Source organism: Channa argus, chromosome 2 (assembly GCF_033026475.1).
Source record: "Channa argus isolate prfri chromosome 2, Channa argus male v1.0, whole genome shotgun sequence".
NCBI classification, from domain to species: domain Eukaryota; kingdom Metazoa; phylum Chordata; class Actinopteri; order Anabantiformes; family Channidae; genus Channa; species Channa argus.
The window spans coordinates 29,966,553-29,980,184 of NC_090198.1; the positions used below are offsets into that span (position 1 = coordinate 29,966,553).

General features: G+C 41.5%; 1 protein-coding gene across 4 annotated transcripts in view; it reads right to left on the reverse strand.

Moving 5' to 3' along the window:
- Positions 1–13,632, reverse strand: part of LOC137107037 (SH3 and multiple ankyrin repeat domains protein 2-like) — a 170,982-nt gene that overhangs the window by 90,436 nt on the left and 66,914 nt on the right. For all 4 annotated transcript variants that reach the window (XR_010912068.1, XM_067491247.1, XM_067491244.1 and 1 more), the window contains 4 exons: positions 12,695–12,803; positions 6,061–6,212; positions 5,379–5,546; positions 2,328–2,444 (listed from right to left, as the gene is read on the reverse strand). Coding sequence is in view for 3 of the 4 variants with exons in the window: in XM_067491247.1 (XP_067347348.1) it covers positions 2,328–2,444; positions 5,379–5,546; positions 6,061–6,212; positions 12,695–12,803 (546 nt within the window). In the remaining variant the exon portion in view is untranslated. The remainder of the gene's footprint in view (positions 1–2,327; positions 2,445–5,378; positions 5,547–6,060; positions 6,213–12,694; positions 12,804–13,632) is intronic.

Genomic DNA, 13,632 nt, shown 5'->3' on the forward strand with positions numbered 1-13,632 from the left:
GCTGCCACAAATACTCACGAGAAACCAAAAGCGGATCAATCCGCTGCTAAAAATAGTCCCGACACATTATTTACTCCTTTTGAGCGTTTTTTTGACAAAAGCAGCAGCAGCCAGCTGTGGAAGTTAATCACTGTTTTTTGAGGAATTAAACATTTCTACTAACTGACACATTCAGTGGGAACCAATGAGCAAAAGACACCGTTCTACTGGAGGAGGGACAAACACTACACGGGGTTCGGCCTTCACTGGATCTTGCTGATAAGAAAAATATACAACTTTATGTTAGAAATGATCGTTCACTGACACCAGTGCAGAACTTCAGATGTACAATCTTCTTCTCAACATCCAAAATAACCCATAAATGATGGAAGATGGTGTTAAGGCCACGTCATTAAGGGCAAAAGCTACACACTGACACAGATCCTTGCCTGCTTTGGTACAAATACACCAGTACGCCGATTTTTATTCGGCATAGTTGAAAATGGTCTCAGATATGTGGCTGTACAAAGCTTTAGCTGGAGTCAAAGTGTTCGTTGAAATGGCTCATCTTGCCTGTGTGCATTCAGTCGGAGGACACAGTTGTCTACTTGCAAAACCTTTTGTTTTTTACCTTTAAATTTAAATGTAATTTAAATTTTAATGGGCTCACATTAATACAGCATCTACAGTTTATGATTTGCAGTAAAATACATTTAGGGTAGAAAAGGAATTCTTCCTGAATCTTTACAAAGCAGCAAAGACACTGAAAGCATGTGAAGCAATAACACAATAAAAATATGCATTTATTCACAGAACAGCACTGAGAGCACAATCGACTCCAGAATTACACTTTAATCTAAATAAGTAATTGTGGATTTTAAATTAGAATAAATCTTGAGTCTCAAATCAGAATCTTGTTGGAATGATAAATATTCATATATATGAATATATATATATATATATATATATATATATATATACATACATACACACACACACATACTGGAAAAAGGGACATTGTGTAAAATTTTTATGGGATTCCTGTGTTTTACTCATATTTCCTGGAACTATTGCTCATAATTCCCCCAGAAATTAGCTGGTATTTAGTTGTTGATTTCTAGAAAACACTCCACAAATGGCTTAATTAATAATTGGCATGGAAAATGCATTAATTGCTAAAATTAATTGTTAATAAATGTACTTTTTTTAGGGAAAATATATTTAAGGTCATGGGCAAGTGACAATAATTCCTAAACATCAATCAGGAGCTCTGAAAGAAACACACACTTTCATTTTTAATTGGTGATCTGCAACAAAGTAGGTTCCATTATTTCCAGTATCTTGACCATGTGACTTCTTTTCGGTGCACAGTTCAAAATCATGTGTCATGTCGTGGGGGGGTCATTAATACACACAGAATGGTTATTTCCATTAATGCTGAACAAACAACAACCATGTACAGGTTTTAGAACAACTGCTGTCATCCAGATGACGTCTTTTTCAGGAAACTAAAGACCAAACGTGGACCAAAGTATCAGCAGGGCTCAGTAGTAAAAGAGTCCAGGTCCTAAACTGAGCTTCCTGCAGTGCTGACCTGTCCCCCACTGGGAACATTTGGCACATTATGAGGTGGAAAAATATGACGAAAGAGGCCCTGAACTGTAGTCACTGAGAGCTTAAAGTAAAGTAAAAATGGGGAAAGATTTTGTTTTCAAGCTGTTTTTTTCATTGGTGGTCAACATGCCCCCTCCCAACTGTTTTTAAACCATGTTGCTGACGCCAAATTTAAAATGAGCAAATATGTTTCAGAAGACAATGAAAGTTCTCAATTAAAAAAATTGTAAATTTGTCATTTTTATTTACATTTCACGCTGTGTCCCAACTTTTCTGGAAGTGGGGTTTCGACATCAGTCCCAGTGGACCTCTACTCATTAAAGACCCTTTCCATGTTTCATCCAATCTGTGATATTAAGTGAATTAGCTTTTAGTTTTTTTGCATTAGTTTTATCATTTATCCTTCACAGTCTCATAAGTGAATTGTTAACTGCTCATCTGAATTTAGTTTAACAATAAATATAATTAGTCATTTAGCAGACGCTTTTATCCAAAGAGACTTAAAACTAAGTAGCAGACACTAGGGACAACTTGGGGGCTCAGTGTTTTGCCCAGGGACACGTTGACTTGTAACCATGAGTCGAGTCATGAACCCTGTGGTTCATGGCTCGTTCCTAAATTGGATCCCCGCTCCACATTTCCTCTCCTTTGTATGACAACAGATGTGGCTTTCCTACTCTAAACACACACACACACACACCTGTGAATCACACACACATGCACACCCAGCCCACCTGGTTGTATAGGGCACAGATGTGTAGAGCGGTGTTTCCTGAGGCGTTCTGGGCGCTCATGTCTGCTCCATAGAACAGCAGATGCTCCAGGTGCTGCACATGGCCGTGACGGCAAGCCTGTACACACACACACACACACACACACACACACACGCACACGCGCACAGACACAAAAAAAGCATTTCACTGTCAAATAAAGCCTTTGAAGCCTCCACTACAGGAGGTGCAGTAAGGTGCCTTTAACACTAGATGTCAGTGTGTTGCAAAGGACATGAAATCAGTTGTATCCTCATTTTGCACCCAGACAGCAAAAGATGGAAGGATAAATGTGGGAGGAACGAAATCTTACACAGATGAAATTTGTATGTGAAAATACGTATATATGTACAACACAACTGCTGGGCAGAGTGTAAAAGGCAATTAGCTTAGTTGGAAGTGAACCAATGTTCTCTGTAAATGGCTTTATTATTTAGATTATGGTGATAGAGGCCAGTTAGTGGCTCTGTACAAGTGTGAGTTATTCTGAAATTGGCAATTTATGCTGAACCTCATTTCAGAGACTGAGAGGTTTGCGGATGATGGACAATCGCAGAGATGGCTGCACCAAAGAACAAACATTCCAGTGAAAAGTGTTGGATCATCAGGTGAGGAGCCTCGAGGAGAAGCTGAATGTGTTTCAGTGATTCATCTGTTCGGATTTTCAAGTCTAAAGAAAATAACATTCAAAGTTATACTGTTCAATGCTTTATGCAAACATTGTTAATTGGTGATGCAGCAAGTTGGTGTTTTTAAATTATCTCCAAGTCCAATTCTCTCCAATAAACCTGTGTTTGACTTCTTACTTTTGTTGCCTGACTGAGCAGATACTGAGCAGTTTTCTTAAAATGAATGCATCCATTTTGTTAGCTGGTGATGTCGTACTAATTTCACATGTATATTTAATTTGATTCAACCAAAATGTGTAGTGTATGAGCAGTTAGTCATTTATCTCCCCAGCACATTTTATTAGGTTTTTTTCATATTTTTAATCAATGTGTGAAAATCTGAAGATGAATTTAATAAAAAAGATAAAACTGTCTTAAAAAATAATACTAATGTTCAGAGGCTTTTCCCTGTGAGCTCAAAGCGCTGCAATGTGAGAAATTACAAAAACAAATCACTAGTTTGGGTTTTTTTTTCTGCACAGCTGGGGATGGGAATGGACTGTTGGGGGCGAAGTGTCTTGCCCAGAGACCCTTCGACACATAGCTGGGACCGGGGATCGAACTGACGGCCTTTACCAACTGAGCTACAGCTGCCCCAAATAGACAAAACGCAATTAAATGTACAAAAACAACTTCAGCATTAAGAAGCACGCTGCAAAAGCTACAACACAAGTGGCTCTGGGAGCAACTAAAACTACCTTGACAAATCTAAATACCCGCCGCTTTTTAGTGTCCAGAACCGTTGAAAACTGTCATAGTAATGTTTCCAGCAGACACTAACAAGTGACGGACATTTAGATCTGTAAATGTATTTTTAGTTGCTGCTGGAGCCATTTCCGTGGCGTTTTTGACGCTTTTGCAGCGTATTTCTTAATGCTGCGCCTGTGTGGTTGAAGTTTTTGTATATTTACTTGTGTTTTGTCTATTTGCATGTGAGTTCTCATTTTGCCGTGACCTCTCAGGACCACCGTACTTTTCTCTACAGCATTGACTTCATTATGAAAAGTGCTTTGAGATGATTTTGTTATTAATTGGCGTCATATGAATAAAGATGTGTTGAACTGAATGAATGTGTTGAAGGACTCTGAGGTTGAGCTGTTCTCAGAATACAGACATGTGAAAGATACGTTCAGCTACTGATTACACGTGGATCAATAAGGACGTGAAGTGGTCTCATTTAAAAACACATTTCCACTGGTTAAAAAAGCTGAAATTGGAGCTGGAGATTATGATTCCAACTCTTTCCTCACTTTGTCATGTCACAGTCTCCAACTCTCATTTCCAATGTGACAGTCCAGACCGAAAATTCAAAACCAAATTATAATCCAGGAATGAACCTGAGAAAAGCGTCAGTTTCAAGTTTCTGCCACGTAAGTGACAGAAACATTCAATCATCCAATGAAACATCGCTACATTTTATCATTAAACCTTTGTTTCCTCACAGTTTTGGCGATGCTCTGATCTTCCTGATCAAACCACCATAAAGTTTGTGAAGTGAGAAAAGCCAAATGTCTAATTTGTCGAATCCTCTGGTTTAATGAACCACTTTATCTTTGGTGTTATTAAAGGCACATTGTCAAATATAAAACCTGGTAAAAATGTACATTTAGCTCACCTGTATCCACTCACAGTACAATCTCACAGCATGTCAACATAAAAAAAAGCATTAACATATCAAATATCTTGGTAAATACAATATGTTAAATATTTCATATTTTTTCATCACAAGCTGACAGTCACTTATTTTAAGTGCTATAGTTCAATTATAGTATTGTAGAAGAGGAAACAGCGATTTTATCCACAGGTAAGGGAGGGAGGGCTTGAATGAGGCTTCCACTAGATAATAGAATAATTCTATGATTTGTTTTAATTCTGTGTTGTGTGAATAGGAGAAAGGACGTGACCAGTGAATTTGCAGGATGGATAGTGTGAATGAATAAACCTTGAACTCTGATCTTGCAGCAGCTATTCTGTCGTTCACCGTCGTGCCTGACAGCTGATTGTTATCGTGTCTGAAATGGGACAGATGGGGGAAAGCAGAGATTTTGCAAGTTGACAGGGAGAGAGACATAAGCAATCTGATAAAGCTCTTGGCCTGAACACACACCGTGTGAAGACGCTCAGTTTGTCACTGCTGCAGAGCGGCTCGATTTAAACGGCTTTATCTCCTGCTACAGGTAACAGCTGCCAAGGCCGTCGCCCACAGCCAGGGAAGGCTGTGTGTGTGTCTGTGTGTGCTTCCGCAATGCTTTCCCAACACAAGCTGTTCCAAATAAGCAAACAGCAAAAAGCCCCCCGTGCATGTGTGTACACCTGCGGTTCTTGTAATGTGTGTGTGTGGGTTTACCTGGTGAACCTCATGCCAGCCGTTCTCGTCCTGGCAGCAGACGGAGGCCTGGTGGTTCAGCAGGAGCTCACAGCAACCGGGGTCTCCTCCCACCACCACGCTGTGATACAGGGGAGTCAGACCACGGCTGTCCTTGTAGTCTGGAGAAGCCCCAAGCTCCAGCAGTGTCTGCAGAGGGACACGCGTGTGTGTGTGTGTGTGGGTCAAAACTCTCATTATAACAATAAAAGTCACTTTATCTGTCACATAAGACAAAGTAAAACTGATTAATATAACAAAGCTGCCAAAGTTCAAATCTACAATAGAAAAGAAAAACAAAAGAAAATTGATTTTTCCATTTTTTGTTTTTGCATTTTCATGAAAAAGTGCACTGTAAGATACATTTGCAAGACTGAGCTGATTTTGCTCGTCTTAGTGCTTCACAAAGTACTGACAGCAGAAGTTTTGTCTCCTCTCGTCTTTAGCTTTCACTGCACTACAACAGTCAGAAGCAGCACCTCTCTCTCTTCTCATCCTGCTCCTAAGTGACAGGTCTGCACACACCAAATGAGCCGATGTTGCTTATGATTCACAAAAGCTCATCAAGCATGATCTGAAAATTGTCAGGCTCCTGCTGCGATTGCTTAAGAAAGCAATAAATGCTGAGATGAGCTGAAGAGGGATAGAATTTCTGTTCCCTTACCGTCAGGGTGATCTGGTTCTTGGACCTCCCAGCTTTGTGGAGGGCGGTCATGCCGTCTTTGGCCCTGAAGTCCAAGTGAGCTCCTCCATTTTTCAGCACCTTGATCACCTCCACAGCGTTGTCCAGGTGGGCTGCGAACGTCAGAGGGCTCTCTAGGGAAGAAATGTCCGAAATGAGAATGTTTTGATGAATGTATGAACAGATGATAATGATTAAACAGCATCATGCAGCGGGTTTATCTCCCAATCTTTCATTTCTAGGCTGTATTTGTTCTCATCAAAACCCACCACAGGTACCGATGCAGAAATCTGAATCGCCCCATGTAAAAACAGTGTGGCACAAGACTCCAGGGACTGGTACTGAGCAAGTGTTGACACAGTTTGGTTTCTCTGCTACAAACCACCTGGGGAAAGTCTGCTCGCTGTTCTGTCTGCTCGAAATTCACATTGTCCAATTACAAGCAAACTAAAGCTTTGAGTCACATGACAGATATTTGGTAAACAGACACGGCAACATCTCCAGGAAGTGTGTTTCTGGAAACTTACTGCTGGAGTCCACCGTCAGCTAAGCAACAAGAAGTAATGTCATCTGTAAACTGAGCAATTTCATCACCACAGTAGTGATTTTAGCTTGTTTTTCTTTGCTCATTGTGCTCGAGGTTTAATGTCAGACGGGACATGTTGGATCCTATAATTAAGACCACCTGCTCAAAAACATTCACTAAACACTGAGCATTAACCACCTGCAGCTAAAACTAAGGCCTGTGACACACAAAGCCTACGTCAAAGAACTACCAGCCTCAACTCATGTCGCCTAATGTTGGAGCCGTCAGGTGGCGCATGAACGCACCACACAGACGCGCATGTAGCATGAACAAGGGCGACTGGTTCTGCAGATTTACAAACTGTAACCAGAGCAGCGTTAGCTTAGCATTGACACGCCGCTCTCACACCGTGCCTGATAAGGAGTTACAGATTGTACTGATGATACCGTGGTACGGCCTCGTGAAGAACAACCAATCAGAGTGGTCTCTCCCTCTGAGGGGACAAGCTGGGCCAGCTTCTGCTCAAGGACGACAGCTGACCATCATCTGGTCGTCAGCCCGATGTGATACAGCAACTAAAACACTGTGAAACATTCCAGCACCCAAGTGCATCTGTTTAACTTCTATTCAGAGTGTACTTTCATTTTATTTATTCATAGTGTCCATATTGCTTTTGGACCCATCACTACTACAATAATAGGATTTTCTAAATCAGAGGGATGACTGCACTCAGTCCATAAATCAGACTTGTATTTCCTGTACCTTTAGCTCAGAAAACAGCTCCTCCACCTGAGCCAGTTACACTGGGTTTCAAATGTTGTTTTATATCTATTTTTAAAAAAAAAGGTCCGTCTCTCTCTGCCTGTGCATGTCATCTGATTGCAAGTAGTTATGCAATGCCCAGCGGGAAGAGGGAAGGGACTTTTTCCAGCCACTGTTATGCAAGTTATAGTCTGTTATGGTTGAAATTAAGCAAAAACATAGAAAAGTTTAGCTGTATCACTCAGGTTCATTTGGGTCGAGTCTGAAACATTTGAACAGAAGTGAGCCTTGGTTTTATGGCCCATATAAAACTTTTATCAACCTATTCGCTCGCTTCAAGCTCCAGTTTTTGCTTGAGTTGTTTTTTTTTTTTTTTTTCATGCTGATTTTCCAAACATGGCTCCCAGCTGCATTATGTATTTCCAAAACACAAAACCTCTATTTTGAGGTTCTTATGTGCAGTTGGCACTTCAGAAAAACAGCACCACACATCAGTGAACGGAGGCCCGAGAGTCATTTCCAGTCACTTTGCTGTGATTAAGTGGTCGGCGTTCACGTTTGAATGACACTTTAAATTTAACTGGTTTTGGCAGGTGAGTAACGGAGTAATTGCACCTTCCACAGCTTGAATTAAAGGTGAATATGAATTAAGGAAGGCTGTGGTCTATGTAGCATGAGCAAGGCTCATAAAGAGCATCTACACAACAGAAAATGTAAATAACAAAATGTGTGAAACACACCAGTCTGCGCCATTTCTTTTGAAATTTGATAAACTTTCACTCTTCAGGTTGTTGTTTCCTCTTTTGTATTGATATTAACCCGGCTGATAAAAGCAGGTCAATTGTCTGTCAAAACTAATTAGATTAATAAAAAAAACTTTGAGGTAATTAAGCCGTCAGTGAATATTTTAATCTAAATTAGGTCATCAAAACAAGACAGAGACAAATTGATGTGTCCCAATTTCACTGCGTAGGATCTGCGGAAACTAAAGATTTTCTTTTGTGGAATAAAACCGTAGAATAAACTGTTTTATACTGTAGAATCAAGATGATACTTCAAAGATGTTAAATTGCTGTCTGCTGAGTTCATATTTCAGAAATTTCTCCTGCAATACTAAATTGTGAACACAGTGTCTGAGTTAGTGTGGACACCGATGCAGGAGAGTGACATGGTGCTTTACTGTCCTGGATTTCCTGATCATTATCTGCTCAATGCTGCAAATCTGACGCATGAGAGAAAATAATCCTGCTCGTGGATGCATGTTAAGTTTGTATATTTCCCATCGTATTATTGTTGTAAAACTATCACATAACAGCTTGAATCTCGTAGGAGCTTTTATTGCTAAATAAAAAAGGGCAACAAAACAAAAGTGCTTTTACTAAAAGAAATGAAATGTTTTTTGTTGGGGCCTTGGGGCGATGAAAGCTAATGCTGATGCCGATTTCCCAAACTGTGCTGACCGTGAGCAGACACCAGCATCGGGAAGGACGACCGTTTCTGTTTTTTTGTCTAGATGATGTGGAAACCCTCTGCTTTCACTGCCTGTTGATTTGTGGTGTCCTGCTGAGTAACAAGAGTCCTAATCTGCAGAGACACCTCGCCCCTCAGTAATAAGGTCTTCATTTAACAATCACATTCAAACCCCACTAATCTACCTCAATTCTGGTCTTAATATCCCTTTTCCCCCCCTCACTACACCTTTATTTGCCGCAGTAGGGCTGTATTTTTCTGGCCAAGCTCTGTCCACTCGATACTAGCTGTGTTAAGAGCACCAATGCCGCTGGGATACTCTTGATGTGATCATTAAATGCTCGTAAATAAACACAATTCTCACCTTTTATACTCAGGCGAAGCCAATAGCACTTAAACCAGCACTGCTTACCAAATAATAGTAATGAGCTTTTAAATACAGGCTGCTTTAGATGACAGGTGGTGTGAAAGCTAATCCCTTCTCTCAGCACTGCCAGGAATACAGTGCAGCACCCTCTTTAGAAAGAGTGATTTCTTTTGTTCTTGTGAAGCAGCAAGGATGGTCTTCCTCTCAGAGTGCTCTTCATAAGTCCTCACTGGCTGATTAGTGTCACCGTGTGTCAGCACAGCCCAACTTGTACAGTTTTCAGTGCCACAGTAACACGAGTGCTGCAGAAGCACAGCTCTTAACCGACTGCCTGCCAGTCCTCCCTGCAGGCTTTTGACAAAAAGCCTTGATAATTCCTATAGATTGCTCTCTCCTGCTCCCATTGAGACAGATAACCACAGTGTGGACGGGGTAAACAGGCAGATTTAAAGTGATATTACGGTCAAACTGTGTATTTTGTTCCATAAGGTGGGATTTAAAAGTCGTCAGCTTGAATTCATGACCGTTATAACGGATTCCGCTTTGAAATAAGTATGAAAATGGTCACAGAAAGTTCTCAAACTACTATTGTAGATCTTACATCTCCACAGGTTTCCAACACATTATAAAGTGGATACTGCTCTTCTTTGCACACGTTAGAGAGCCAAACGATTTTAATCCACCACTTTACGTTTCCAAACATTATTTTCATCAACTTCAGGAAACATTCTGTAATAATAATTGTGTCTTATCACTGACAAACTTGATGGATTTCACCATCTTCTCTACACCACTTCACCCACTTTATGAGTAAAAGTAGAAGTCAGCACACATAAAATGTCAATAACTGCTTTTTGTCAATTTGACCGTCATCAGACTAATCCGTGTTATTGGTCATTATCATGCCCATAGTTGTAGGTTATTTGGCAACTTACTAATTATCAGGTGGCTCACAGTTTATTTTGTGATTCGTCGATATTCAGCGACAGCCGGTGATGTAAAGTCGTCCAAGTCTGTGTAAGGAGTTCAGAGTGGAAGGGTGAGAACCAAGACACTGGAACTGGAAACGAGAGACATTTCCGGTTTCAAACTGACACTGCTGTAAACCATGAGCATGTACTTTTTGTGTCTAGCAACCTCCTCTTCCTAATGGCAAGAAGAGCAGAGACCTACCAACAGCCCATGAATTTGTTCAACCAATGGCAAAATCTAACCTGAACTGCTATCACAAAGCCCAAAGGCCAATTAAGATGAGTGAATGTGCATGTCTGGACATGGTATATTATTATTATTATTATTATTATTATTATTGCCAGGCTGCAGTCTCCCAAGCTAAAATGCACTCTGCTTCCAAGTGGAGCTTTGAGGAATTCTAACCATTATCGTCGGACAGCTTCTCAGGAGACAGCTAGCGCTAATCGAAAACCAGACCTTGTGTCGTGGTCACAAACAGTGTGCTGTGTGTTTTGTGGAGCTGGCAGCACCATGAGTGAAAACAGTCTATGAAAGAAAAGAGAAAACTAAAAGGCAGCTTAAAGTCGTCCCGAGGGGGGTTGGCTGTGGAGGTTTTGTTTGTAGATCAGTTTGACCCTAAGGCAGGCAGTGAAAATCACGACAGGCTAGTGCACAGTGGACAGTAGCCTCTTTAAACCTTTAAGAGAGTTTAAAGAGGCAACTGCTGATATTGGTGGAATTATATAGATGCAGATTTAAGGCATCTGGCCTTTCCTAGGATCTGCTCATTGCCTGGCTGAGGACAGGATCCAACAAGCTTTTAAATGTGCATTAGGTCAGAGAGCTGTCATTTCCTGAGACAGCTGATAACTACGAGTTGGATGAGTGGAGAAAGACACTGTAAATAAGCACAATTGCTGAACTAATGAGTGGGCTGTGACATTCAGATGAACCTGAGTCAATGTAGATACAAAACTGGGCCAAGCTGCTGAGTATTTACTCTCTAAAAGCCAGTCTGAAGTTTGTTAGGTCAGGTCAAATCTAGAATCGAGTTTGGGTTAGAGAATGGTGTCGCCTGTCATGGGGTCCGGTGTATGAGGGCATTTACTGAACCATTTTCCGTTTGGCACCAAGGCCACATAACTATCTCGGTTATTGCACTGCTCCCACTGAGGGACCTGCTTGTAGTACAAGGCGCACAACGCTCGGCTCTTATGCATTGCTAACTAGCCTAGCGTAGCATGAATCAAATCCTTGCTTATGAAACATGGGAATACACTGACTGTGGGCTCTGGCAGCGGTGTAAAACCCGCTTGCTCAGAATGCAGCAGGCTGACTGAACACACACACGCTCTCAGAAATGCTTCAACTGACATGTTCACACCTAAAAGATACTCAGCGCAAACAAAATCATTCACAGCCGCCCAGAGGACAAAATAGTCCACTTCAGTAGCTGGTAACTTTCTGAACATTTGCACATCAGTGGTATTTAGTGGACCATTTTCCATTTGGCACCAAGGCCAAATAACTACCTCTGTTATTGCACTGTTGCAGCACATCAATATGGCTCGAATTTACCAGGCTATTGGTTCCCTCAGTGTTGCCTTGAAGGGCCAATCCACCAATATTACACCCATTCATCACTTTTAAATTCGGGTCCTAGGACATGCTAATAGTTGATTTCTAACTGGCTGTTATCTCTAAAGCACTTAAAAAGCACATTTTGAGGAGCTGAGCAATGATAATGTGCTGCAGGAAGGAGGGTGGGGGGGGGTTAAGAGAGTCAGACCCAGTGAGCCCAGACACACTGACAGGATGGAAGATGTAAAGTAACAGTAACAAAGCCATTGTTGGAACATTGTCTTCTAACATTGTTAGGAGAATTCAGCCTCGGACATTGTCCAGAGTTGTGCGTCAGACGTAACACACGGAGGGAGATCACCTAAGAAAAAGGTGTCCTCACGTGTGAAAACCCGCTCGATTTCCATCAGCGCACAAACATGATATAAAACGGTTTGTTGTTGTTGTTTAATGAAAAAAGTTCTATCACTTCACTATGACAGTGATAGAAACGTCATCAACACGGCCACTCGCTCGTTTTTCATCCTCCCGACAAAGACAGAGCGGCGTGCTGCACGCACAGGCTCACACACATAATATGGACTTTGCACTAGGGGGCTTGAAGGATAAATTCCGGAAAATGTCGTCAGCGTCTCACTTGGACATTTGCCTTTACACATACACCCCCTCATAAAAAAAGTCAGGAGAATGTCAGAATTCCAGTGCTCGTGTCAAAGAGGCGTGGCCTTGAGCTAAACAGGTTAGCTCTCCTCCCTGCGAGGACCCACGGCTCCTCCCACGAAGGAGGGGGGTGGGTTAAAGGCAAATTTCATGGTAACGAGTAACTTTATATCTGAACCTAGCATGGAACTTAACACAACCTGCACAGGCAGCAAGTATATTCTGCATCTGATGGAAATGTCATTAAATCTTTGATTGGTTGAGACGTTTCTGTGAGTGCTTTTGTGCAGCCTTACCACCAGTGTCGCTGTCATGGTAGTTGGGGTCGAGGCCCCTCTCCAACATCTTAGAAACCTTGTCCACTTGATTATGCTGGATGAGGTCCATGAACTTCCTCAGATTTGCCTGCACAAGCACAATGGGAAAAAGCTATTACAGAGAGAAAGAAAGAGCAAACGGCGGTGGGTGTGAAAAAGAGAAAAATGGCAGGATTGAGGTTCAGAGCTGCACAAAAGACGGAAATAGAAGTCGAGATAGAGAAAGGTGTAGAGGGCTGAGCATGACCGAGGTAGAAAAGAGGAATGTTTAGGAATACAGTGTAAAAGTGAGGTGATTTGCTGTCTTCTAAAGGAGGCTAGTGAAACCAGGAAGAACAGGAGGTGAGATGACAGCAGTGTGGAGACTATGGGGAGAGGAATGACCGATCCCTTCTGTTCTGTTCCTGTCTGCCTTCTTTCTAGGCCGCATGATAAAACTAGATAAGAGAGCAGCTCCCCGAAGGAGAGGATAAAAATGAAGAAAGAAGAATGAGATAGCAGAGGAAAAAGCCAGACAATGGGCAGCAATAAAAGAATGGACGGGGAAGAAAGGCATACGAATAAATGAGCAGGAGAGCAGAGACGGGGACATGGGGTGGGAGTAGTGAGGACGAGGCTCTGATTCGAATAAACATTATCACCCAAAATACAGTAGAACATATTTATAATCTTAATGCAGCTGCACAGGGCTCGTTCAGGGCAGTTTGGACAGAAACGCACCAGTAAAAAACAGATCAAGCTTTAACAAGCCTGTACCTGCCTGAGTGTATTGTATATGAATTATAGTCCAAAAATCCCCGGACAAATAAGAATACACTTTCTCCATTGTTTTAAAAGATTTAATGTGATTATTAGCTAATATTATACAGCAACACAAACCAGGTACAGGTAACTTTGAACAGCTGCTGACTGGATTG